The sequence below is a fragment of the Heteronotia binoei genome, chromosome 5 (genome assembly GCF_032191835.1).
Source record: "Heteronotia binoei isolate CCM8104 ecotype False Entrance Well chromosome 5, APGP_CSIRO_Hbin_v1, whole genome shotgun sequence".
Taxonomy (NCBI): Eukaryota; Metazoa; Chordata; class Lepidosauria; order Squamata; family Gekkonidae; genus Heteronotia; species Heteronotia binoei.
In genome coordinates this window covers 18264489-18292440 of record NC_083227.1, presented here as the reverse complement: position 1 = coordinate 18292440, position 27952 = coordinate 18264489, and the positions used below count along the sequence as shown (strand labels likewise).

General features: G+C 46.4%; 1 protein-coding gene across 1 annotated transcript; it reads left to right on the top strand.

Annotated features, from left to right (window-relative positions):
- Window positions 1–4334: 4334 nt before the first annotated feature.
- On the top strand, window positions 4335–23394 carry CENPA (centromere protein A). Its single transcript, XM_060237812.1, has 5 exons — window positions 4335–4470; window positions 10992–11208; window positions 14642–14748; window positions 17973–18050; window positions 22505–23394. The coding sequence occupies exons 2-5, from the start codon at window positions 11001–11003 to the stop codon at window positions 22637–22639; spliced, it is 528 nt and encodes a 175-aa protein (XP_060093795.1). The 5' UTR covers window positions 4335–4470; window positions 10992–11000; the 3' UTR covers window positions 22640–23394.
- The last annotated feature ends 4558 nt before the right edge of the window (window positions 23395–27952 follow it).

Genomic DNA, 27952 nt, shown 5'->3' with positions numbered 1-27952 from the left:
CTAGGCAGTGTTTATTCTTAAAGTGGAATGAGAGTTCTTGTTAACCGTCTGCATTGGTCTTTTGGGGTACCTTGATTAGTTTTGAACCAGGGTAAGAAGATTTGCAAACTGCAGTTCGTATGAATCAACTTTAGCAGAAATGCTGCTGCAGATGTAATACTGAGCTGTGTTTAGAGGGAGAGGAAAAGAAACTGTACAGTAAAGGGACAGGGAAAAACTGTACAGAAAAATGCACTCTTAAGAGAAGTCCTGCTGAAAAAGAAAGCGTGTCATCACCCTGCTTGAAGGCCTGATGGGACGAAATCTTGCAGACCTTGGCTGGCGTCTCGTGGCAGAGGTGTGAGAGTCATAGAAAGGCTCAGTGTGAGAAGGCTGCCACTTTAGCCACTGCCAGCAAAGACACCTTCAGTAGGCTTTCCTGGAGCAATGCCAGAGAGAGCCGTGTTGGTCTGTCGTAACAAAACCAAGCAGAATTTCAGTGGCACCTTTAAAGACTAATAACATTTATTTCAGTAGTAACATTTATGAGACAAAATTGACTTCTTCAGATACAATGAAAGAAACTCATTTACCTTATTACGGGAATTACAGGAGGCCAGCGGGAAAATGGGAGGAGCTGAGTAGAGAGAGGCATAGTTATAATTCCCCAAATAGAAAATTTTACGATAAGCAAATTTGGCCAGCCTTGCTCTAGCATTTTGGTGGGAAAGACTTGCCAACCCTATCATTAGTTGCCTTTTCTTTCCCCACAACAGGCACCCTGTGAGGTGGGTGGGACTGAGAGAGTTCAGAGAACTGGGACTGGCCTAAGGTCACCCAGCAGGCTTTGTGTGGAGGAAGAGTAGAAAAACAAATCTGGCACTCCAGATTAGAGGGACTCTTAACCACTACACCAGGGGTGTCAAACATGCAGCCCGGGGGCTGAATCAGGCTCCTATCAGGCCCCTGAGCAACTGGCTGTCATCTGCTTCCTTCTCCCTCTCTCTTGCTTCCTTCTGCATTACCGCTTGCTTTGCAAGACTCTCTCAAATGCAGAGCTATTGAGCCAAGCCTATCTTCCTTCTATTGGCTGAGCCTCCTCTCCCTCCCGGTCCCCTGGAGAAGGAAGGAAAGAGCCAGAGCTTCCTTTGCCCAGTTCCCTGGAACCCGTGGGGGAAATACAAAGGAAGCACTTTTAAGACCAACAAGTGCTAAAGTTTTAAGCATGTTTTAATTTTTTTTTAAAAAAACATTAATTATGTTTGTCTGTGTTCTTTATAAAGTTTATATCTCTGCTACCTGACCTTAAATAGGTACATACAAAGCCTGGCCTGACATGGCCCGCCCAGCCCAACAAGGTCTAATTTATGTCAGATTCAGCCCTCATATGCCATGCTTGTATTTCACTCAGCACTTCAGTTTTGTTCTCCTAGAGTGAGCATAACTCGCACAAGGACTCATAGCAGGTTTAATGGCTGTTCAGATAAGCAGACATTGCATTGTGAAGGCCTTTCGAGGGAAGCAGCAGCAATTGGAAACGCACCCAAAGCTTGCCAAAAACCGGCGTTGCTGCCTTCAAAACACGCTACGTGATCAGTGAGCCCGATCTCACAGAAAGCCGGGCAGCTGGCTTTCACCGGAACTTGGCCATTCAGAGCTTGAAATGCAAGCACTGGTATTGTGAAGTGTGACTGGATCTTAATTGGCAATCGTGCCAGCCCTGAAGTAGTAGTAGTAGTAGTAGATTTTATTTGTATCCCGCCCTCCCCGCCTAGGCGGCTCAGGGCGGCTAACAACATTCCATACATTAACAAGGTACACAGCCTTGCTTTTCCATTCTAGCCAGCAACCGATAGAATCAAGACAAAAAGGAGAGCTGTAGTCTCCTGTGCACACATGGGAAACGATGCCTCTTACCTGATGATGTCCAGCTCTCTCAAAAACTAACTCAGCCAGAATCCAATGGATCAGTATGGACTAACAAACATTTATTTCAGCATAAAGTTTTTAGTCTGTCAGTTGTATGGCATGTAGAAGATGATATTGGATTTATATCCCGCCCTATACTCTGAATCTCAGAGCGGTCACAATCTCCTCCACCTTCTCTACACCCCACCCCCCCCCGCAACAACAAACACCCTGTGAGGCAGGTGGGGCTGAGAGCTCTTACAGCAGCTGCCCTTTATTTTATTTATTTTACTCAATTTATATCCTGCCCTCCCCGCGAAAGCAGGCGTATGGCGGTTTACACATCCATGTACATACATGGAACATAAAACTACACTTAAAATACAAAAGGTACAAAAAACATAAAAGCATAAGACCGTTTCATGTGCTATAATGATCTTTATATTTTCTAGTTATTTCAGCTGGATGTTCTATAGGAAGATCGGTCTTAAGTTCATGTTTAAGGTGGCCCAGTTGTTTCGGGGTCTATTGCAGCCGGTGATCTTAATTTGCAAATGCCTGGTGGAAGAGCTCCGTCTTACAGGCCCTGCAAAACTCTGTGACTTTTCAAGGACAACTACAAAAGCTATGGCTGACCCAAGGCCATTCCATGTACATTTCTAGAAGACACACCATGTCTCATGAAAGCTGTTTCATTATTATCATCATCATCAGGGCTTTGTGGGGAAAAGCCAGCGGGAACTCATTTGCATATTAGGCCACATTCCCTGATATCACCAGTTTCACATAGGGCTTTTTTTTTGTAGAAAAAGCCCGGCAAGAACTTATTTGCATATAAGGCCACACTCGCTGATGCCAAGCCAGTTGGAACTGTGTTCCTGTGCATTCCTGCTCAAAAAAAGCCCTATGTGAAATGTGATCATGAACTTTATACCCTGCCTTTCTCCCAAGTGGGGACACAAAGCAGCTGACATTGTTCTCTCGTCTGTTACATCATCACAAGCCATGACGTAGGTTAGGCTGAGGTCACCTGTGGGCCAAAGTGTGGTTTGGAACTTGGGTCTCTTAGATCCTAGTCTAGCCACTATGGCCATTGGCTGCCACTTATGCTGTAATGCGTTTTGTTTGTCTTTCAAGATGCCACCATTCTGTTTTTCTGCAACAATGATCACTCTGGAATCCCTTAGAAACTGTTTCTATTCCTGGGGTGTGTGAAAAGCACCCTTGCTTGCATGCAAGGGAGCAAAAAGCTCTTTGATCTGTGCTTTAGTCGAGTTAGGGTTACCACGTCCAACTCAAGAAATATCTGAGGACTTTGGGGGTGGAGCCAGGAGCAAGGGTGTGACAGGCACAACTGAACTTCAACGGGAGTTCTGGCTATAACATTTGAAGGGACCATGGGCCTTTTAAATGCCTTCCCTCCATTTAGAATAATGAAGGATACGGGCACCTTCTTTTGGGGCTCATAAAACTGGAACCCCTGGTCCAATCCTTTTGAAACTGTGTGTGTGTGTGTGTGTTTTGAGGAGAGGCACCAAATGTTATGCTGAAAATTTGGTGCCTCTACCTCAAACAGCCCCCTCCCAGATACCCACAGATCAAGTCTCCATTATACTTTATGGGAATCAGTCTCCAAAGAGTATTATCGGGTGTCCAGCAGAATTTCCCCCCACTCTGCTTTCTAATGACCCTGGGCCTCCAAACCAGGGGATTCCTTGCCCCCAACTGGGGATTGGTAAGCAAAGAGGAAAACACTGTGAAATTAACAAGCCTAAAACAAATGCATGTAATTCTTTTATATAATCCATTCATTGGAACTTATCAAAACAATTATCAAACATAAATCGAAGTGGCTCTACCGACCTCAAAGTCCAGCAATTATTTTTTCTGGTTCCAAAGAAATTCACTTTCAAGGCTCCCCCCCACCACCACAAATTTTGTTAGTCTTTAAGGTGCTCCTGGACTCTTGCTCTTCTCTTCTGCATAGGTTTACACTGTAAAAAGCCTCAGGATTTCTTTTTGTTGCGATGCTGCTTAACAGTCCTAGATGGATAAAGCTGCCTCTGAATTTGTTTTGCTTCCAGGCTCTCCCACAGAGGGCAGACTTACCCCCAGGAGGCGACCACAGTACTTGCGCCCTTACTCTCTCATGAATAAGCGCTTCCCGAGAAACGCGCATGCGCCGACCCGACCCCCTCCTGACTCTTTAGAAGCCCTTTTGTTAAACAGGCAACGAGTTAACAGAAAAGCCTTGCGTTCTATTGCCGCGTTACAATTGGTTCTCGCTTCTTCAAACGGCATTCAAGCGAGCCAACCCGATCCTACGTTTCAACGGAGCCCGTAGCAGCCTGCCCAGTTGACCAATCCGCAGCAAGGACCGCGAGTATCTTTGTAAAACGCTTTTTCATTGGCCGCATTCTATTCTAGAAGCGCTTCCTACTTCTCCTCCCCCCGTGTGTTTTCTTTCGCGGACTGGAGCGGGATAGGTCGGCGACCGAGCGAGGAGGCGGGCTCGCCATTGTAGCGCGTAATCCGAATTTAGCTACCGGAGGAGGCTAGGCTCGGTCGGAGTCGCTGCAGAAGGTGAGGAGCGCCGAGCACAGTCACGTCAGAGCCGCGTCGGACAGGCCGTGGGGAAAGGGAGGGGGGTCTGTTCTAGCCTATCCTCGTTCTGAGGGCTAAGAGAGAGCAGGTCTCCTGCCTTTGGCTGACGTCTCCGACCGGTTTTCCTGGTCAGAGACAGGTGACGTCATTCCTGACGCAAGAGGAGTAGCCTCGCCAAAGCACGTGATCCGCACTGGCACTTGAATTGAGAAAATAATATAGATCAGGGGTGTCAAACATGCAGGCCGCCGAGCAACTCCCATCAGGCCCCCGAGCAACTGGCTGTCATCTGCTTCCTTCTGCATCACAGCTTGCTTTGCATGGCTTGCTCAATTGCACAGGAGATACAGAGCAAAGCCTCAATTTTCTCCATTGGCTGAGGCTCCTCCCTTGAGGAGGAAGGGGGGGAAGGGAGAGCTTGCTTGGCCAGGCTCTCTCAATCGCACAGCAGCACTACTGAGTCAAGCCTCTCTTCCTTCTATTGGCTGAGGCTTCCCCCCACAGTCCCCTAGGAAAGAAAGAGCCAGAACTTCCTTTGCCCTGTTCCCTGGATCTCATGGGAGAAATAAAAAGAAAGCAACTTTAAGACCAATGAGTGCCAATGTTTTCATCATGTTTTAAGTTTTTAAAAAATGTATTTCTGTTTATCTGTGTTCTTTATAAAATGTATATCTCTGCTACCTATTCTTAAATAGGTACACACATAGCCCAACCCAACATAGCCCAGCCCAACAAAACTCGGAACAGCACCTGCCCATAGAAAAAGCACACCTGCCCATAGGGAATAATGGAGACCACATTTCACCATAGGGAAAAAGGGAAATTAAACTTTGCCTAAGCACAGCGCCTGCCCATAGACTATACACACCTGCCCATAGAGAAAGCACACCTGCCCATAGGGAATAATGGAGACCACACTAGCCCTTAGGGGAAAAGAGAAATTAAGCTTCGCCTAAGCACAGCGCCTCCCCATAGACTATACACGCCTGCCCATAGAGAAAGCACACCTGCCCATAGGGAATAATGGGGACCACACTAGCCCTTAGGGGAAAAGGGAAATTAAGCCTAAGGACACCCCTTAGAAGCGGCCCTGTGATGCAGAGTGGTAAAGCTGCAGTACTGTGGTCTGAACTCTCTGCTCACGACCTGAGTTCGATTCCAGCGGAAGCTGGATTCAGGTAGCCGGCCCAAGGTTGACTCAGCCTTCCATCCTTCTGAGGTCGGTAAAATGAGTACCCAGCTTGCTGTGGGGGAAGCATAGATGACTGGGGAAGGCAATGGCAAATCACCCCATAAAAAGTCTGCCGTGAAAACGTTGTGAAAGCAACGTCACCCCAGAGTCGGAAACGACTGGTGCTTGCACAGGGGACCTTTCCTTTCCTTAAGGACACCCCTTGCCCATAGGTGCTGTGTTTGGTGAAGCTTTTTTTCCCTGTGGTGAAATGTAGTCCCCATTATTCCCTATGGGCAGGTGTGCTTTCTCTATGGGCAAATGTGTATAGTCTATGGGCACGGGGTGCCCTTAGGCCAAGCTTAATTTCCTTTTTCCCCTAAGGGCTAGTGTTGTCTCCATTATTCCCTATGGGCAGGTGTGATTTCTCTATGGGCAGGCGTGTATAGTCTATGGGCAGGTGCTGTGCTTAGGCAAAGCTTAATTTCCCTTTTCCTCTAAGGGCTAGTGTGGTCTCCATTATTCCCTATGGGCAGGTGTGTTTTCTCTATGGACAGGTGTGTATGGTCTATGGGCAAGGGGTGCCACTTTAAAGATTTGCATGGGATTTTTTTTGGTGTTAAATTAATGCACACACTTTTGTATGCAATATGTAATACATGTGTATGAATTAATACTGTTTATAAAAAATGCTACCGGGATATTGTATTTCATACAAATTTGTGCGCATGTGTGTAAAATGACCTGATGGGTACTTGTGTTAGACTCTAGTAGCAAAATACAACAGGAGTCTAGAGGCAGTTTACACTGGAATAAATCTTATTAGTCTTAAAGTAAAGGGTTGCTGGCTCTGGGTTGGAAATACTTGGAGATTTTGGGGTGGGGCTTGGAGAGGGTAAGGACTTCTACGAAGTATAATGCCATAGAGCCCACCTTCCAAGGTGGCCATTATCTCCAGATCAACCAATCTATATGTCCTGGAGATCAGTTGTAATAGCAGGAGATCTCCAGCTACCACCTGGAGGTTGGCAACCCTCTATGCAGCCTTTCTCACATGGCTCCCTTTGCCATATCCAGTAAATGAAGCCTATAAATCTTTTAAATTAGAGTGGCATTAGCCCTACCATTCTGTAAGGCACCTCTCATGTACCACTGCAGCTCACTTTTAGAAGGCAGCCATGTTGGCCTGCAGCAGAAGACTTGGATTTGAGTCTAGTAGCACCTTAGCGACCAACAAGATTTTCAGGGTATGAGATCTGCTGAAGGGAGCTTTGACTCTCAAAAGCTTCTGCCCTGAGGATCTTGTTTGTTTCTAAGGTTCTACAGAACCTGACTCTTGGTCATCAAATCATAGAATCAGAGTTGGAAGAGACATTCTTCAAGCACTTGGTCAGCACTCTTTAATGGAGAGAGATGGTTTTAGAGCTGCAGTTCTCTGCCCCACAGCCTGAAGCCGTGCGATCCCTTCTGTCACCTTGACCCTCTGCTGCTTTGGTTTGATTGAGTGTGTGTGACTGATTCAAGGTCGGGAGGGACGGTGGCTCAGTGGTAGAGCATCTGCTTGGTAAGCAGAAGGTCCCAGGTTCAATCCCCAGCATCTCCAACTAGGCAAATAGACCTGAAAAACCTCAGTTTGAGACCCTGGAAAGCCGCTCCCAGTCTGAGCAGACAATACTGACTTTGACGGACCGAGGTTCAGATTCAGTATAAGGCAGCTTCATATCTTCATATAAGGCCATCCTGCCAGCTTCCACGGCAGTGTGGTGATATGAACTGGGTTTTCCCAGATCCCAGCGGGACTGACATTAAGTTGCAGCAGCCATTGTATATCTGGTTTGGCAACCTGTGGCAGCCATTTTGTGGCTGTGCTCACCATGCTGTGTCAAAATTCCAAAGGTGTCTACAGTCTGAAAAAGTCTGGAGATCCTGCCTTATAGCCTCTCCCCTTTCTCTGCTTTCCTACCAGCCAACTTATCCATATCTGCTTCTTTCTCTTTCTTTTTCCTTCCTTCCTTCCCTCCCCAGCAGCATCTCCCTGGGAAAGCTCCAGCCAAATTATGCAGGGCCAGTTGCCAGACAAGGCTCAGTTGTGTGGTGCTGGCTGGGTTGGGCCCAGTTACATGGTCTGGGTCTAGCAAGTGCTTGTGGGGAGAACCTCACTTTATCCAATCCAATTCCAAAACCTTTAATGGCATAACAGCCCTCACTTTATCATTTCCTCTTTCTCGCCAACTGGTAACCTCCAAATACACTTCCCCCCCTGTTTCTTTCTGTCTTCCTCACACAGCAACCAGCCTACTTTTTATTTGCGCACCCCACTCCCCCATCTTCAGCTGTATTAATCAGGGCTTTTTTCGTAGAAGGAGCTCCTTTGTATATTATGATTAAAGAGTTGGAACACTTTCTCTATGAAGAAAGGTTAAAACCCTTGGGGCTTTTAAGCTTGAAGAAATGTTAACTGAGGGGTGACATGATAGAAGTTTACAAGATTATGCACGGGACAGAGAAGGCAGAGAAAGAAGTCCTTTTCTCCCTTTCTCACAAAAGAACTCGTGGGCACTCAATGAAATTGCTGAGCAGTTGGAATAGAACAGATAAAAGGAAGTACTTCTTCACCCAAAGGGTGATTAACGCGTGAGATTCACTGCCACAGGAGGTGGTGGCAGCTACAGGCATAGACAGCTTCAATAGGGGATTGGATAAGCATTTGGAACAGAGGTCCATTAGTGGCTACTAGCCACAGCGTATTGTTGGAAATTTTTGTCTGGGGCAAGTGATGCTCTGTATTCTTAGTGCTTGGGGGTGGGTGGGAGGGCAACAGTGTGAGGACTTCTAGTGTCCTGGCCCCGCTGATGGATCTCCTGATGTCACCTGGGGTTTTTTGGCCACTGTATGACACAGAGTGTTGGACTGGATGGGCCATTGGCCTGATCCAACGTGGCTTCTCTTATGTTCTTAGGCTGCGCACCCCTGACATAGCCAATCCTCCAAGAGCTTGCAGGGTTCTTAGTACAGGGCCTACTATAAGCTCCAGGAGGATTGACTACATCAGGGATATGTCGCCTAATATGCAAAGGGTTCTGGCTACCAAAAAAGCCCTGATATTAATTATCTATTTACTTCATTTATGCCCTACCTTTCTCCCCAATAAGGACCCAAAGCAGCTTACATCATTCTCTTTGGTATATGTGCTGCAAAAGTAAGCACCAGCTGACATCATTCTCCTCTCCTCCAGTTTATCATCACAACAACCTTGTCCGGTGGGTTAGGTGAGAGCGTGTGGCTGGCCGAAAGCCACAGAGTGAGGTTTTCACATCAGCTTGGGGATCTGACTTTGGGTCTTCCAGAGCCTAAGCTCTACCCACCACCACAGTGGCTGTTCATGGGGTAGCTGCTATTGAACAGTGGCAAGCGGCCATCCCTGGATGAGGCACGCAAGTCATGTGGTAGCAAATCACAGTGGTTGCTGGTGTCACTGAACCCAAAGAGTTCCCTCAAAGGCCAAACAGCACTGCAAAAGACCGTGCCCCCTCTTCTTGTCTTTTACTGACGGAGGCCAAGGCAGCAAGGCTGGCAATACTGTGCAGTTGCCAAGTGACAGCCAATGTGGGCATTTCTTTCTTAAAGCTACAGGTACTGCTATCAATGGTTTTAACCCTCCATTTTGGGTTTTTGGGGCGTGTTATTGTTGATTTCAGATTTACCTGGGGCTTTGGAAGTCACATGAGTGTGCCACTGAAATATGCAAAGAACCTCCCAGTAAGCTCACCCATCCCCCACCGGTTGCCTGGAAGGACCTGGCAACCCTGCTATTTGGGAGGGTGGACTATATGTCATTATGAGGGCCCTGCCCTGCCCTCTGAAGACTGTGCTCCCTCAAATCTCCAGGAATTTCACAACCCTGAGTTGGCAGTGTAAAATCTGACTGTCCACTATCGTATCCAGGATCCAGTAGGGCTGCTTGCATGTTCTCTATAAGAACATAAGAGAAGCCATGTTGGATCAGGCCAACGGCCCATCCAGTCCAACACTCTGTGTCACACAGTGGCCAAAAATTTTATATACACACATACACTGTGGCTAATAGCCATTGATGGACCTCTGCTCCATATTTTTATCTAAACCCCTCTTGAAGGTGGCTATACTTGTGGCCGCCGCCACCTCCTGTGGCAGTGAATTCCACATGTTAATCACCCTTTGGGTGAAGAAGTACTTCCTTTTATCCGTTTTAACCTGTCTGCTCAGCAATTTCATCGAATGCCCACGAGTTCTTGTATTGTGAGAAAGGGAGAAAAGTACTTCTTTCTCTACTTTCTCCATCCCATGCATTATCTTGTAAACCTCTATCATGTCACCCCGCAGTCGACGTTTCTCCAAGCTAAAGAGTCCCAAGCGTTTCAACCTTTCTTCATAGGGAAAGTGCTCCAGCCCTTTAATCATTCTAGTTGCCCTTCTCTGGACTTTCTCCAATGCTATAATATCCTTTTTGAGGTGTGGCGACCAGAACTACACACAGTACTCCAAATGAGACCGCACCATCGATTTATACAGGGGCATTATGATACTGGCTGATTTGTTTTCAATTCCCTTCCTAATAATTCCCAGCATGGCGTTGGCCTTTTTTATTGCAAACGCACACTGTCTTGACATGTATGTGGTCTGACCCTCAGTCTTTCGGTTTCCCTTTTATGACTGATTTCATATGTTTGGTTATTTACCCATATTCATTTCTTTTCCTGGGATTGTAAACCTGTGTCCATAAGATGACTCTGTTTCGATTGTGTGTCTCCAAACATTAAGTCATTGCATTTTGTTAAAAATTTGTTTGAAAATTGATTCTTCCTGCTCTTGTATAAATTTAGAGTTGAAAAATTATCTGAATTAAGAGTCATTATTCTCTTTGCATTTAATACCTTATAGCCACAGCAATGTTATCAACATGTACCAAACCTTTCTCCCCACCTTCCCACTCATTCCTCCATTTTGATTCCATAAAGGGGCAATTTGGGAATGCAGACCTATTATATAGGCCTGTTTTGATTGGTTTTAAGTGGTAACTCTTTGTATAGAAACAGTAAATTGGCCAAAAATATGAATATTTGGGGGGGGGGTAGTTAAAAGGGAGAAGTTGCCATTGTGGAGGTAGGTCTAGAGTGCCATGCTGGGGGATGTATTTATATCTCTGCTTGGGTGTGAAGCTTACGGGGCACCATCTCAGCCTGTCCTACCTCACAAGACGGTTGTGACAGAGCCACATATGCTGTCTGGGCTCCTTTGAAGGAAGGGCAGGGTAATAATGAAAGATGATGTCTTCCCTTCGTTCTTCCAGGCAGGCACCATGTGGCGTCGCTCCCCAGCAGGCCCAAGCCCCAGGAGAGGTTCCCCCACCTCTCCTCGTCGCCGAGGACGGCCACCAGCGTCTCCACGCCGAGGTCGGCCACCAGCGTCTCCACGCCGAGGACGGCCACCAGCATCTCCACGCCGAGGACGGCCACAGGCGACTCCACGCCCCCGCCCCCAGGAGGAACCTGCTCAGGAGCGGCCAGGTAAATGCTTAAGGTAAAAAGGTAAAGGTAGTCCCCTGTGCAAGCACCAGTCGTTTCCAGTTCTGCGGTGACGTTTCTTTCACAACATTTTCACGGCAGACTTTACGGGGCAGTTTGCCATTGCCTTCCCCAGTCATCTGCACTTTCCCCCCGGCAAGCTGGATACTCATTTGACACATCTCGGAAGGATGGGAAGGCTGAGTCGACCTGGAGCTGGCTACCTGTACCCAGCTTCCGCCAGGATCCAACTCAGGTCGTGAGCAGAGCTTAGGACTGCAGTACTGCAACTTTACCACTCTGTGCCATGGGGCTCTTCGATAAATGCTTACTGGAGGCCAAAGCAAGTTGATGACAAACGAACTGGCAATCTTTCATCGACTCGCCTGTCTCTTCATAACAGCCCCCAGTTTTATATCCCACCCACCCTCTAAGGAAACTCGGGGTGGTCTCCATGCAGTTTTGTCCTCACAACAGCCCTTTGAGGTAGTTGAAAGGGGGTATGTGTTGCTGACCACCCAAGAAGCTTCAGAGTGGAGCGGGGATTTGAACTTGAGCCTCCTTGGCCAATATCTTGCTTTGGAGGATGTCTCCTAGAGCAGCTGCGGACTCATGACTGATTCAACCCAGCCATAATTAGTTTACATTGACTACAAAGTTTGGGACTACGTGACACACGGGATGGATAAAAACGTTAGGGCTGACCCTTAAAAAATGCATCACGGTGGTGCTTGGGGAATTTGGGGAATATGCCTCTGACTTTGATTAAAGAGACTCGCGGTTGTAATTGGTCATCACAAGAGTTTTCTCTGTCAGCGTTTTTAGCTTAATCTGTAACCAACCGGGATCACAAAGGATTGCCATCTTGCCAGAATGATGATTAGGCTTTGAAGCACGCAGGCCTTGGATGGCGGCCTAATAGATTCGAATGTTGACTGCAGCCTGGGGCTAATTAGCAGCTCCCTTGTTTTTCTTGTGGCTCAGATAAACATTCGTCAAAACCACAAGCTCATCTTGGAAAGCGCCAGAACTTACAGAGAGGGGACTTTTCCGCTGCTCTTAAGGCGTTGCGTTCGATTGAAGCGTTGGTCCGTTTAGCTCAGCATGGCCTGCTCAGCCTGCAATGGGCTTGATCGCCATTGTGACTGAAGAGCTGCGTTCTCACCTTTCTTCCGAGGAGTGATGTACAGACTTCTCTGATTTTCCTCACAACAACCCTGTGAGGTGGGTGGGTGAGAGGACGCAACTGTCCAAGATCAAATTGAACCCAGCCCTAATTTGATGGTCTGTACCAGTGATGCCCATGGGGACAGGGTGCCCACCAGCACGTTTCCTGACACCCGCCAAGTGTGGGTGGGGTCGGGTGAGGCTTTTGCCCAGCAAGGCTTCTGATTGGCTGTTGGGAGATGTCATTGGCTGTGCTGATTTTTTAAAATGTTTCTTTGGCAGCAGCTACCACCACACCACCAGGATCTTCACCATGTGACTAAGGATGAGCTGCGGCAGCCATCTCGTGACTGGCTCTGTCTCCTGCAGCAGCCATTTTGCGGTAGCCATTTTGCGGCTGTGCACACCATGATATGTCAAGATATCCACAGAGGCTGGGGGTCCCTGGTTCATGGCATTATACCCCCGTGGCTCCTCAGGCAGAGCTGGGGGCAGGGTTGAGACCTATTTTCTGGTGGGCTTATAAACTGAAAGGATCTTAGAATGTGTCAGTGCCTCAAAGAAAGTTGGATCATTGGTCCATCTCCCTAAAGCACTGTTTCATCTGCCTGGCAGGGGCTATCTAGAGTCTCTGCCACTGAAAGACCTTTCCTGGGATTTTTTTTTTTTAATTTTCAAAAGTTTATTGAATAAAGTCAAATTTTGGAATTGTGTAGATGGATATTATATAAGTACCAAAGCAGATCTCAATAAATAAAGTTCTCTCTCTCTCTCTCTCTCACACACACACACACACACACACACACACAAAGAATGATCTAATACTGCTAGGGGAGGGACGGTGGCTCAGTGGTAGAGCATCTGCTTGGTAAGCAGAAGGTCCCAGGTTCAATCCTCGACATCTCCAACTAAAATGGGTGCAGGCAAGCAGGAGTGAAAAACCTCAGTTTGAGTCCCTGGAGAGCGCTGCCAGTCTAAGTAGACAATAGTGACTTTGATGGACCAAGGGTCTGATTCAGTATAAGGCAGCTTCATATGTCCATATGCTATACAATTAACAACAGACCTATTGAAAGGAATCAGACAAGAATGAAAACGGAGACCCATTACAATCATTAAGTACTGTAAATCTGTTAGAAATACAGGAAGCCAGAAATGGAGATAAGAGAGCCTAATAAGAATTTAAAGAAAATAGAAGAACAAAATAAACAAAAAATACCACTCCTGTCCCATAAAACAAAAACTAGGAGTAAAATAGCAGAGTTAGAAGAGAAGTGTAGACATTTGAAAGGAATTGAAAGGAGGAAGTTCTAGAGGGGTACCATAATCAATAAAAGGAAACCATTTAGCAGAAAGGTTAAGAAAAATCAGAATGCTGCAATTTAGAATGGATTTTTTCCATTCCAGGATTTTTTAACTGCAGATCACAAGGATTGAACATGGAATCTTCTGCATGTAGAAAAAGGCATTCTACCATGAGTCCTAGCTTGCCCTGTATGCATTGTGCTGCATATCCTTCTATCAAAGAGTGATCTTCATCCTTTTTGCGTGGTTTTCAGGTTGTGTCCTAGGAAGCCCTGGGTGATATAGGGGGCGTCTCAGGGGTACTTCCTCAAGAAGATCTGTAAGAGCAGTCAGGATTCCTGACCTAGAATGTGTAAAAGACAAAGCGTGTTGTCGAGTCACAGCTGACTTCTAGCAACCCCATGAACGTCCACGTCTTGGGGTTATCAAGGCAAGAGAGGAGCCATTGCCTTCCTCTACGCAGCAGCCCGGTCTTCCTTGGTGGTCTCCCATCCAAGTACCAAACCTGATTAGTTCCTCATCTCTGATGAGATTGTAGTAACCCAAACTGTTGGTGCTGATCTCCCGAATATCTCGGGCATCTCCAGTGACTCTTCACCACCAGGTTTCTTGCCCCTCAAAAATCTGTTTCGTTCCCGCCCAGACAAGCCTGATCTCGTCAGATCTCGGAAGCTAAGCAGAGTCGACTCTGGCAAGTACTCGGATGGGAGACCTCCTTGGATACCAGCAGTCGAGAGGTCAGGGGCAGGCTTTATTCAGCCACCTCTCTGAATATTCTCCAGGCCCCCAGTAGGGACACCAGAGGTCACCATGATTTCCAGGTGCATGCACGCATACATGCACACCAGAATACAAAAATACCCCCGCCCCAATCAGTTTCATTCTCATTCCTAGCTCTTGGGCTATCTGAGCTTCTTTTCTTAGAACTCACGTTGCATGTTCTGGCAATCCTCTTCTTGCACAGTGCGGCGGCGGAGACGATACCGGCCCGGCCAGCGGGCCATGCTAGAGATCCGGAAGTACCAGAAGAGCACCAGCCTGCTGATCCAGAAGCTGCCCTTTGCCCGTCTGGTGAGTCTACAACAAGAGTCCTCAGCCTTTTTGAGCCTGTGGGCACCTGTGGAATTCCTGCACCGTGTGGCGGGCACAGCTACAAAATGGCTGCCTGTGGAGGTGGAGCCAGCCAGACACACGGAGGAAGCCCAAGTGCAGGAGAGGAAGGGTGGTGATTTTAAAAAATCTACTCATAAAGAGGAGTGAGAGAAAATAAAACCTATACTGTGGTGGCAGCTGCCACTGTAACTTTTTTTAAACTATGCACAGCCAATCAGATTTCCAGTGGCCAATGAGATGCTCTACTGCAGCATTTGTTATGAAGGCCGAATTTGACATAAATGAGACCTTGTCGGGCCAGACCATGTGTGTACCTATTTAAGATTAGGTAGCAGAGATATAAACTTTTTAAAGGACACAGACAAACACAATTAAAGATTTTTTTTAAAAAAAACCCTTAATATAAAACAAGCTTAAAACATTAGCACTACTTGGTCTTAAAGGTGCTTTCTTTGTATTTTCCCCTGGGACCCAGGAAACCGGGCAAAGGAAGCTCTGGCTCTTTTCTTTCTTCCCCAGGGGACCAGGAGGGGGAGGAGCCTCAGCCAATGGAGAAAACAGAGGCTTTGCTCTGTAGCTCCTGTGCAGTTGAGCAAGCCTCGCAAAGCAAGTTGGGATGCAGAAGGAAGCAAGAGAGAGGGAGAAGGAAGCAAACAAGAGCTAGTTGCTTGGGGGCCTGTTTGACTCCCCTGCTCTACTGGGCAAAAAGCCCAACCCAGGAAAGGTGTTGGTGTGTGCCACTGTGCCCAAGGGTACTCTGTTGGGTTGGAGACCCCTGTTCTACAAGTTGGCTTTGTGCTGCCTCCATAGAAGAACCAGTTTGGTGTAGTGGTTAAGTGTGCGGACTCTTATCTAGGAGAACCAGGTTTGATTCCCCACTCCTCCACGTGCACCTGCTGGAATGCTATAGCTCTGGCAGAGGTTGTCCTTGAAAGGGCAGCTGCTGTGAGAGCCCTCTCAGTCCCACCCACCTCACAGGGTGTCTGTTGTGGGGGGAGGAAGGGAAAGGAGATTGTAGGCCACTCTGAGACTGTCCTTGAAAGGGCAGCTGCTGTGAGAGCCCTCTCAGCCCCACCCCCCTCACAGGGTGTCTGTTGTGGGGGGAGGAAGGGAAAGGAGATTGTAGGCCGCGCTGAGACTGTCCTTGAAAGGGCAGCTGCTGTGAGAGCCCTCTCAGCCCCACCCCCCTCACAGGGTGTCTGTTGTGGGGGAAGAAGGTAAAGGAGATTGTGAGCTGCTCTGAGACTGTTCGGAGTGGAGGGCGGGATATAAATCCAATTTCTTCTTTTTCCATTTGTGTCGGAGATGGTGTCCCAATCTCTGTGAAGAGACATCTGTGGATCCTGAGCAGGCGGGGGTCTGCTGCCTCCCAGTAGCGAAATAACCATGCTTCCTGTAATGAAGCTGTGGTGGTAGGGGAAAAAAACCAGTCTGGAGATCCTCCAGTATTGCCATCAAAGTGCTGACCACCGAAGTGCTTTTATCCTTGCTTGTCGCCATCTCCCCCCACACTTTTGCCGTGCTCTGTGCCACTTGCTTCTCTTCTGGGCAGCTTACTTGGAGGGGGCTGAGCACACGTCCAGGCTTCAGGCTGCAGGTTGCAAATGACAAGGGCCTCTTTGTAGACGGACCTGAGACTATCGCTGGGATTCTCTTCGTCTGTCTCTTCTTCCGCTAACAAAGCATAAGGCACCACAGTCTCCAAGCTAAACAAAAACAATGAACTGGACTGTACTTTATTAATATTGTCTTACTGTTCTACATTGTAATGTTCGTTGTGAATTGTATGATCTCTTGTGTGAAATTAGTGTGTGACATTAGGTGCACAATCTACCTGCAACAATCCTTGTGTGGCATTTCACCCTTGCTGAACACTTTAAGGGGTGGGGGGAAAGGATTCCATAATGCGCTGAAGAAAGCCAGCAGAGAGCCACTGGACGGCATCAGCTCTGCTTTTGTTGTCACTCGATTGATGTCAGTCAGTGGAAACCAAGAGAACATTGCATTTGTCCAGGCGAGGGACAACCAAGCACTCTGTGGGTCAAACGGAACAGGAAGTCGTTTGAGACACAATCTAAGGGTCAGGCTTCCCTTTGCATAGGGGGCTTTTAGTGCATGTAGGTGATTTGCATGGTCTTGACTTTTGTATGCTGTGCAAAATTGGTTTAAGCTCATTGGGCCCTGTCTCTCTCACGGTGTATCCACAAGGTGGTGCTCTCCGTCTGGCAGGAACTAGGCAGAGTGTTTTCCTTTCCATAAGGCCTGCAAGACAATATTATTTCAGTTAGCTTTCAAATGAAATTGCTGAAATACTAGCTCTAAAGGATGCCTAAGAATGCTGAACGCCATCTGTAACTAAATGATAATTAGCACCAAATTGTTTAAATTGTTTTAACTGTTTTAATTGATGTTGGATTTAACTGTTTTATTGTGACTTCACTGCGTGCTGTGAGCCGTCCTGAGCCTGCTGCGGCGGGGAGGGCGGGATACAAATTGAATAAACGAAACTAAACTTGAGAGAAGGATACTTCATCAGACAACGGAATGGGGTACAGTGAGCAGAGCTACTTATAGCTGATGGGCAGTGGTTTAGAATGCAAGGTGATACAAAGTTAGGATCCAGTGGCAAAACAGTGAAATAAACGAACTGAAAGAACATTTGGTCTGGATAGCATTTGAGTGGGAAACCGATAAAAGGTAATAAAAGCTGCCTGTTAATTGCTCGATTGTTTCACCCAGACTTGTAGCAATGGAGCAATTTACAGGCAGCTTTTATTCTTTTTACTTTAGTTTTATTTTGTCACTATTTTGCCACTGGATCCTAGCTTTGTTTCACTTTGCATTCTTATCCACTGCCCACCAGCTAAGTGTAGTTCTGCTCACTGTATCCCATTCCATTGTCTGAAGAAGTCTGCACGCATACGAAAGCTTACATTCTGAATAAAACTTTGTTGATCTTAAAGGTGTTGCAGTATAGATATTGACTTTGCCAGGCTGTTATAAGAATGACCAAGAATTATAAGAATTAACAAGCACCCCATGTAAAGTGTCATTTCTTGACCTAGGCTGGATGTCCATCTGTCGTAGCTATTAATGGGGGTGGGGAGAAGACTGTCCCAAGCGTGGCCCTGGGTGTGCCCCTCTGATTCTTATACCTTGCTCTGCCTTTTCCTGCTCCACAGGTGCGTGAGATCTGCCTGGAGTTCACTCGGGGGGTCGATATGTACTGGCAGGGGATGGCTTTGCTTGCCTTGCAGGAGGTAAGCGTGGGGGTGGGAAAGGGCTGGGTCTGGTTTTGTATGTACTCGGGGCCCAGCGTGACCTATTTGATATCTTTGCTATTGCATACCTTGGGTGAGCCACAAGTTCTCTCATGGCTGTTCTGCTTGAGCAGTTCTGGGAGAGCTCTCTCAGCCCCACTCCAGTTGGAGAGCCAGTTTGGTGTAGTGGTTAAATGCACGGACTCTTATCTGGGAGAACCGGGTTTGATTCCCCACTTCTCCACTTGCACCTGCTGGAATAGCCTTGGGTTAGCCATAGCTTTCATAGAAGCTGTCCTTGAAAGGGCAGCTGCTGTTAGAGCTCTCTCAGCCCCACCCACCTCACAGGGTGTCTGTTGTGGGGGAGGAAGGTAAAGGAGATTGTGAGCTGCTCTGAGATTCGGAGTGGAGGGCAGGATATAAATCCAATATCATCTTCTTCACCTACCTCACAGGGTGTCTTGTGGGGAGAGGAAGTGAAAGGAGATTTGTAAGCCGCTTTGAGACTCCATTGGCTAGCAAAGGGTGGGGTTTAAATCCAGTCTCTTCTTCTTCTTACTGAGGTAGGGGAACCTGTGAAGAGAACCAGAGGCAGAGGTTATAGTCCTTCCATGGGGAAAGTACAGCATTAAAACAGAAGGAAAAGAAAAACAGAACGAAAGCTCAGTTCTCCTCTTGAGCAGAGGAGGTTGCTGCTCAAGAGGACCTGCTCTGGGTGCCTAAGGGCTCAGGCTCATTCATCCCATTTAAAAGATTCCTGATAGTATTTTCTCTGCTGGAAACCTGGAAAAAAATTCCCTTTCTACCTATCCTGCTGTGCCTTACAGATCATGAGAAGAATGCTGTTGGATCATACTCAGGGTCCGTCTGGTCCTCTGCCCTATCATAGAATCATAGAGTTGGGAGGGACCTCCAGGGTCATCTAGTCCAACCCCCTCTACAATTCAGAAAACTCACAAATACCTCCCCCTAAATTCATTGCTGTCAGATGGCCATCCAGTCTCTGTTTAAAAATCTCCAAGGAAGGAGAGCCCACCACTCCCGAGGAAGCCTGTTCCACAGAAACAAGAGCCCAAAGGCAGCTAAAAGACTAACACAATATAGTCATAGAATCATAGACCCCTCCAGGGTCATCTAGTCCAACCCTCTGCACAATGCAGGAAACTCACAAATACCTCCCCCTAAATTCACAGGATCGTCATTGCTGTCAGATTGGCCATTTAGCCTCTGTTTAAAAACCTCCAAGGAAGGAGAGCCCACCACCTCCCCAGGAAGCCTGTTCCACTGAGAAACCGCTCTAACGGTCAGGAAGTTCTTCCTACTGTTGACCCAGAAACTCTTCTGATTTAATTTCAACCCATTGGTTCTGGGGCCACAGAAAACAATTCCACACCATCCTCTATATGACAGCCCTTCAAGTACTTGAAGATGGTGATCATGATGGCGATGGAACCAGCTGCCGGAAGAGGTGAGGGCCCTGCGGGACCTTGCTCAGTTCCGCAGGGCCTGTAAAACAACCCTCTTCCGGCTGGCCTATAACTAACCGGCACAAGAAGCTAAGTGTGGTTCTATTAGACTTCTGCTGCTCTTAATGTTTTAAATGTTCTTAATTATTTTAACTGTTTAAATACCTAAACTTAATTTATGTGGGATTTTATGTTGTAAGCCGCCCTGAGCCACTTGGTGGGAAGGGCGGGATATAAATCATAAAATAAATAAATAAATCATATCACCTCTCAGCTGCCTCCTCTCCAGGCTAAGCATCCCCAGCTCCTTCAACCTTTCCTCATAGGACTTGGTCTCCAGACCCCTCACCATCTTCATCGCCCTCCTCTGGACCCCATCCTATAAGCATGCATTGGATTTTTCCTACATAAATGCAGAACTTTACATTTATTCCTGTTAAAATTCTTATTGATTTTAGCCCAGTTTTCCAGCCTGTCGAGGTCATCCTGTATCCTGTTTCTGTCTTCTTCCGTGTCTGCAACCCCTCCCAATTTAGTATCATCTGCAAATTTAAGAAGCATTCCCTCTATTCCTTCATCCAAATCATTGATAAAGATGTTGAACAAAACAGGTCCCAGGACAGATCCTTGAAGCACTCCACTTGTCACTCCTCTCCAAGAGGATGAGGAACCATTCACAAGAACTCTTTGGGAGCGATCTGTCAACCAGTTACACCTAACGCTAACAGGATCCAAACCACATTTTACCAACTTGTCAACAAGGATAGTATGTGGAACCTTATCAAAAGCCTTACTGAAATCAAGATAAATGATGTCTACAGCATTCCTCTGATCCAGCAAGGTAGTAACTGTCAAGTCGGCTGATTCAATAACGAGACCTTTTTGATAAAAAGTTTCTAGTTTATTGATATCATTGTTCTCGACTACTCAGAGAGATTGGAAGACTGAAAACCATATAGTAAAGGTTAATCATATAAGGTATGCTTCAAAGGGATTCTTTAGGGAGGGGCACTATGCAGGGCACATTCACACATTGATGTTACAAATTCGTTCTCAGGCCCATCGTGGCCTTGGGGCGAATACTACCCCCCCCCCTACTCAGCCTGAGAAGGCACCATAATCTCTTTCGCATATTCCCATTTCAAAGCAAAGCTACATAACAAAGGAAGGGAGGGGGGACGGGAGAGTGAGAACTAGCAGCATTGGTGTACAGTGTGGCTTTTACCCAGAATGCTTCCGCCTGAACCAAAGATGGAATACAGACTTGACCAGAGTTGAAGCAGACTTGACAGTAACTTTCTCAAAAAAAGAGATCAGGTTAGTCTGACATGACTTGTTCTTGAGAAAACCATGCTGGCTCTTAGTAATCACATCCATTCTTTCTAAATGTTCCAGGACCGACTGTTTGATGATTTGTTCTAAAACTTTTCCAGGTATAGACGTCAAGCTGATGGGTCAGTAGTTACCCGGATTGTCATTTTTCCCCATCTTGAAGATGGGGACAACATTCGCCCACCTCCAATCTTCTGCCACCTCTCCTGTTCTCCAAGAATTCTCAAAAATAATACCCAGGGGCTATCATTTCTGTTCTGTTTCACACAGCAGCCAACTAATTGCCCTGAGGACCGAAAACAGGATGTAGAGGCTGAGGCCTTCCCCTGCTGCTGAGTCCCAGCGTTGGGTGTCAACAGTATACTGTCTCTAAATGTGAGAGTTCCTTTCAGTCACCACAGCTGGTAGCCTCAGTAGACCTGTCCTGCATGGATTTGTTTAGCCCAGTCCCTTTTATCATTGTCTCGATTAGCTGGGAATTGCAGAGTTTAATTAATAAAGCCCCCAAAGCTTGGGACCGGGTTATCCAAAGAACCCTCTTCTCCCCTATGTTCTTGCCTGTGGATTAAGATCCCAGGAAGAGGCTCTCCTGACTGTCCCATCAAGCCTAGAAACTCAATTGGTGGGTGCCCAAGAGAGGGCTTTTTCAGTGGCGGCCCCACAGTTCTGGAACAATCTCTCCAGGGAAGCACGCCTGGCCCTCTCACTTCCGATCTTAGGAGGCAGGCGAAGAAGGCTTTAGGACTGCATTTGGTTATGTTAACTAGCAATCCTGTGATTTAAAATTTGAGGGGTTTTTTTTTGCCATTTTAATGTATTTAATGTGTTTTGTTTATGTTGTAAGCTGCCTCGAGCCCTGTAAGGAACAAGGGCAGCCAATAAATGTATTAAACAAAAGAAGCGGGTGATCAAAGAAGGACTTAATTTTGTCTGTCCTGAATCTATTTCCCATTAAAAAGCCTGAGATCTTCCATTATAGGAAAGGCAGAAAAAAGTTCTCGATCCACTTTCTCCTCCCCATGCCGATTTTCATAATCCTCTTTCCTCATAGGTATCCTCACTTAACCATGTTTCTTTTCTTAAAGTCTTTCCTCTTAGGAAAAGCGCTCCAAGGCATTGATCATCTTTGTTGCCCTTCTCTGCCCTTTTTCCAGCTTTGCAATCTTTTCGTGACAAGCTCTTCGCTTGCGCTAAGCTCCCAGGATGCAGGGGAGGCCCAGCCGCCTCCTAACTTTCCCAGGGTTCTTTACAGTAAGAGTGGAGTGCTGACTCCTCCCTTGACAGTGGAGAAGACAGGGTGGTAGTGGTCAGCCAGTTCACTAGTGAATTGAGTGTGGGGAGAGGTTGCCTTTACACGTGGCCCATTGGCCTCCAAAGAAGGAAGCAGCAGGATTAGCTTTTTAATATTTGCCGGTGTGGATCAAACCCTGTGCACAGAAAATTAAAGTGAAAAGGCCTGGCTTGATTCTCTCACTGAGGGAATATCCTGGTGTACGTCTTCCTTTCCCCCTCTCTTACTAAGGGGAGAGAGATGACTTCTCCTCAGGGTTTCCACATGTACCAGCAGCTTTTCCCCACATCGCTGTACTTGCATAGGGCATTGTATTTTCCATCTGTTATCGGCCCTCCTGTCGTCATTTTCCCTTCTTTTCATAGGCTGCTGAAGCATTTCTCGTACATCTGATGGAGGATGCCTACCTGTGCACCATTCATGCCAAACGGGTCACTCTCTTCCCCAAGGATATACAGCTGGCTCGGCGGATCCGCGGCTATCAGGAAGGATTGGGGTAGAACCCATTCCCCTGAGCTGGAGAATCTGTCTCCCAAGACTGGGGAAAAGGAAACTCTTTCTGAGGAGAAGTCCCAGATTTTGGGCTTAAAGCTTTCTTCAGGACAGAGGCCTAAATTGTTCCACTTGATAATCAAGGTCATATTGGAAGGTCCGATCCAACCAAGAGTTCAACCACAATATTTTAAATAGAAGCGGTTTTTATCTTTCCTGCTTCTTTTTCTTGTAAACAAAAGTACTGAATACTTGACTGGGCTATGCTTACAGCGTTAATTTTTTTTTACTGTTTTTATAAGAGATTTTTATATGGCCCTTGGTGTGTTCCCACATTCTACTCTCTGTATCCTCTCTGCAGGCACACAATTTTTAAACTCATTTTTTGTTCATTTCTAACCCTTTTGAAAATTTCCTCCATTCTTACCTTCACATTTTTTTACCTCAGAAATGAGACAATAATGGGTGAGAAGTGGTCAACGCTCTCCAAACATCTTCAGGGGTGTAAATTCTCCATCAAAGCCTGTTCCCTGCCTGAAGATGGGAGGGATACAAATCCTGCCAGAAAGGTAGCCAAGAAAGCCTCTGTGGTGATAAGAGGGCCTGAAAATCTCATTCTCTAGCTGCTTCCTAAATGCCATGTTCATTCCTCAGAGAGAGGACTCTTGGGTGGAAGAGATTGTGCGTGGAATGGCATGGCAATAAAAGAGCTGTTCCATTCTAATTTTATTATACCGAATGTTGAATAAAATACTTTTCATTATTTCTGTGCCTCATCCGTCCTTGGTGGGTATGGGTGAATGGCAGCGTGTGCTTGATTTACTCTGAGAATCTCTGCCTGTGGCCCTGCATGCCAATTATGGGAAGCAGCTGGCCATTTGTTGGCTATCCAGCCATTTAAGGTGGCCCATCTAGCACCCTGAGTCTTTTCCATCCTGGCTCCAGCTCTGGAATGAGGTCACTGAAGAGAGAAGTTGGTGCTGTGAGGCCTGCCCGTTTTGCCTGGGCTTCTGAGGGGTTTGAATGGAGGATCTTCTAACTGGGGGAGGGGGGAGAGAGTTGGGGTTTGCTCTATTTTATTGTCAGTTTTAACTGGAAATGTTTTTGACCATTATAAGCTGCCTTGAGTCGTGAGGAAAGGTGGGGAATAAATATTTTAATTCATTAATGTGTTGGTTCATTGAGCCACAAAACCACAGCTGTTGAAGAACCCTCGAGTGCCTGCCCCGGAAGCAGTGCTATATAGAGATGCCAGCCATCTCTATAGTTCTTTTCTTCAGTTATCGCTACAAGCGATTTCATTCCCCCCATTTTTGTCAGTGGCTCTCCCAACACATTTCTTACACCCCTTACACATTGTATGCCAAAATAGCAGTTAAAGGTGTATAAATTTGACAGGAAATTAAAGGTGAGAAAATTAAGAAGCACCAGAATGAAGACTCTTGGGTTCAATTTGCATGGGAGAAACAAAACTGAAAGAATTTATGACCACCACCCTTCAAGTTAAACAGCAGTGATGGAATATCTTCCCCAGTGTCTCAGTGAGTTCTGGGGCAAGTTCTAGCACACACATATGTTCACATGTGACCCTTGCCAAATGTTAAAGCTCAGGCCCTGTTTTTCAAAGGAGTTCAGGGTGTTTCTCCATATTTATTTTCCAAATGACCCTGTCAGGTATGGTGCGCTGAAAGGGAGAGCGTGTCACTGACCTATAGTCCATACTCTTGAGTTTTGTGGCTCAGTGGGGATTTGAACCTTGGTCTTTCTGTTCCTAGTCCAACCACACAAATGAGTGGAGCGGACCAAGCCAGTTCCCTCACTGAGGGAGCCGATAAAGTGGCTGGAGTTGTGCAAGTTGGGTTGTGGGGAAACTCCGATTAAAACCCTTCATCAATTATCGTGGTGGCCTTGGGATGAGTTGCTGTATTCAGCCTGACCCACCTCATGGGGATTGTTATAACCTGGAAGACAGCTGGATATGCATGTGAGAAATCCGAAATCTCCACTGGCTTCAGCCTCTAATTTATCTCATTCAAGCTCCCAATTTGTTTCCACATTTAAAGAAGTTCATGCTGTGGTTATCGGAGAAGGGCAATTTTTTTTAAAGCATCTGTTTTCATTTATTGCCATTTCTTCCATAGCAGCAAACACTTAAAACATTTTTTGTTGTTGTGCTATTAGAATGCAAAGACTCAGGTTCAAAGCCTCACTCAAGCATTTAACACAGTTATATTCCTAGGTGGGCAAGGTGCCAGATGTCTCTCCTACTGCTTCCAGGGGAATATGGTTGGTCTCTATGTGAAACAGGATGCTGGGCTAAATAAACCATTGGTGCGATACCGCATGACTGTTCTTGTGTATTCAGAGTCTTATCTAGTTGACCTTGATGATTGGAAAGCTTCAATGTCAGTTTCATACCTGAAATCTTTAGCCACTCTTCCGTCTGACCTCTCTCCTCTTTCTACATCAGTATGCCAGTACCCAGGAGATCAAATGGCATTCATGTAATCATTACTGGTTAATTTTCATTACTGTAGCAAATGTAATGATTGAGGGAATTTTTGTTGTTGTTTAAAAGCAGTATTTGAATGGCATTGGCAACCAGTACACATTCTCTAGTGCAGAGGTCCCCACTTTTTGAACCTGTAGGCATCTTCTGCATTCTGACACAGGTGGGTGCAACTACAAAATGACTGTGGCAGGAGGTGGGTCTAAAATATCTACCACTAGAGCAGTCAGGTTAGAACGGATAAAAGGAAGTACTTCTTCACCCAAAGGGTGATTAACACATGGAATTCACTGCCACAGGAGGTGGTGACGGCTGCAAGCATAGACAGCTTCAAGAGGGGATTGGATAAACGTGGAGCAGAGGTCCATCAGTGGCTATTAGCCACAGTGTATTGTTGGAACTATTGTCTGAGGCAGTGATGCTCAGTATTCTTGGTGCTTGGGGGAGCACAGTGGGAGGGCTTCTAGTGTCCTGGCCCCACTGATGGACCTCCTGATAGCACCTGATTTTTTTGGCCACTGTGTGACAGAGTGTTGGACTGGATGGGCCATTGTTCCATGGCTTCTCTTATGTTCTTAGAGGTAGAGCAAGCAATGAAATGCCAGTGAGTTAGGTCATGCATAATCAAGGACCCCGTCCTTTGCTCAGAGTGTCTTACAATCTCCTTCCCTTCTCACAACAGGCACCAGTGGAAATAAAAATTTTAAGGTTTGGGTTAGGAATCCACAGTACACTGGAGTTCCCTAAACACAAGCAAACAAGCAATTAACAGCATACAGCTTGACCAAACTCCCAAAATGCAACACTAGCAATCTCCCCCATCTCTCGCTTGTCACGTACACACTGACCCGCCTCCTCTGGAATGGCACCAGGAAAGGGGCATAGCCATCTGGGCACATCACACACGCAGACCTTCCTGACACCAGCACCTAAATCACACCAAAACAGCAAGAAAGAGCTCAGCCTTTCTCCCAGCACATCACAGAGATAACAGAGTGCTCTGTCTTATCTCAGTACAAGGAGAAACAAAACGACACACGACCTTGCAAGGGACGGTGCACTGAAAGGGAGGGAGAGTGTGTCACTGACCTAAATTAGGCTAAATTAACATCCAGTGTAAATTAAAATCCAGCAGTCTTCATTTACAATGTGCTTGCTGTTGACAAGAAATGCACCAGAAATGCATGGGGAACACTCCCTACGCAATAAGTATCTGTGAATCAAGGAAGAGTCATTCAAGATGTAATTCATGCCTTTGTGTAAGTATCCAAACATGATCTTTTTGGTATAAATATGTGTACTTGAGACTCATCCGGGGCTCTCAAGAGAGCATTACTATTCTCCAGATGCCTGTCAGTCCAAGAATTCTTGTTATAGGGTGGGAGAAGGCCTCTTTTCTGTATCTTTGTAGAAGTAAAGTTTCCTTTGTAAGGTAGTAGTATATCTTAGCCCAGCAAGAGCCTGCCTGGCCTCTTGCCCAGAAATTAGTCAAGGTTATTTTACTGTGTTCTTTTGTTGAAAATAAAAGTTTAAGTTTGTTTTTAGATACATTGTTGTGGTTATTTTTAGACATATAGTAATAAGATAGGTATAGGGAGACTCCATTGGTACACGCCTAGGTAAGGGCGCACAAGAAGAAAGAACCATTGCACGCTTGTCGTTGGGGAGGGTTACCTGTAAATGGGTCATTTTGTAGAAAAATAGGGGGTGGAGCTCATCCAGGGGTTGTTATGCAGCTGCACCTACTATTCAATGGGCAAGGTAGGTAGGTGGGGGGGGAGGAGGAGGGGGAACTCTCAGAAAGGTTCAGGAGCTGTGCTCCTGTGAACTGCTGAATTCAAGGCCTGCCTGTAGAGGAATTCTTGCGACAACACCCTGTGAGACAGGTGGGGCTGAGAGAGCTCTGAGAGAACTGCTCTTGAGGGAACATTTTCTTGAATACACACAGCTTACCTTTTTATTATTTATTTATTTTATTATATTTGTATCCTATCCTCTCCTGATGGACTCAGGGCGGCTAACGTCAATTAAAACAACATAAAATTGCATTATTTCAATAAAATCACAATAAACTATTAAAACATCTCAAATGTATACAATTTTAATCATTATTACTACTTGATTAGCTTGTGATGTTGTTGGATATTATTGAGTTGTTGGATATTATTGAGTGCCCTGCATTTCTGTTTGGGTCGGATTAAGGTATCCATGCTGTGGGGTGGTGAAATACTGAACACCTCCATTAGATGTTAAAAGCCTGTTTAAACAGTTCTGTCTTACAGGCCGTGCGGAATTGTGGCAAGTCCCGCAGGGCCCTGATGTTTTCAGGGAGAGCATTCCAGAGGGTAGGGGCTGCCACCAAAAAGGCTCTTGCCCTGGTGGGGGATAGCCGAGCATCCTTTGGCCTGGGGAACGTAAGAGGTTTTGTGAGCTTGATCGTAGTGCTCTCTGAGGCTCATGTGGGGAAAGGCGGTCTCGGAGGTAAGCAGGTGACCTTCAGACACACAGTGAAGATTCTTGGACCATGGGGCCAACTCCTGCCTAAGCAACTTTAAATATCTCCAGTGGTCAATCAGGAGCCCTGCTAGGCCAAAGCCTATCCTGACTCTGCCCACTTTCTACAAACACTTGATGGGCTCCAGGAAACTATGCCACCTATGGGCTCCACATTGGGGACTCCTGCTCTAGTAATTACCATAGTGTGTTGGGTGGGGTGGGCAGAGGTGGACTCTGTTAAGCCGAGTGTAAATATTGGGGCTTTTTGTTGTCTTTATTTTAAAAGCACTACACAGTGTGTAGTGGCTATTAGCCA

Excerpts from the sequence above, each read along its gene's own strand:
- CENPA (XM_060237812.1), top strand. The coding sequence starts at position 11,001 with ATGTGGCGTCGCTCCCCAGCAGGCCCAAGCCCCAGGAGAGGTTCCCCC. Across the intron at positions 11,209-14,641 it reads ACCTGCTCAGGAGCGGCCAG|TGCGGCGGCGGAGACGATAC; the intron begins GTAAATGCTTAA and ends CTTCTTGCACAG. Across the intron at positions 14,749-17,972 it reads AGCTGCCCTTTGCCCGTCTG|GTGCGTGAGATCTGCCTGGA; the intron begins GTGAGTCTACAA and ends CCTGCTCCACAG.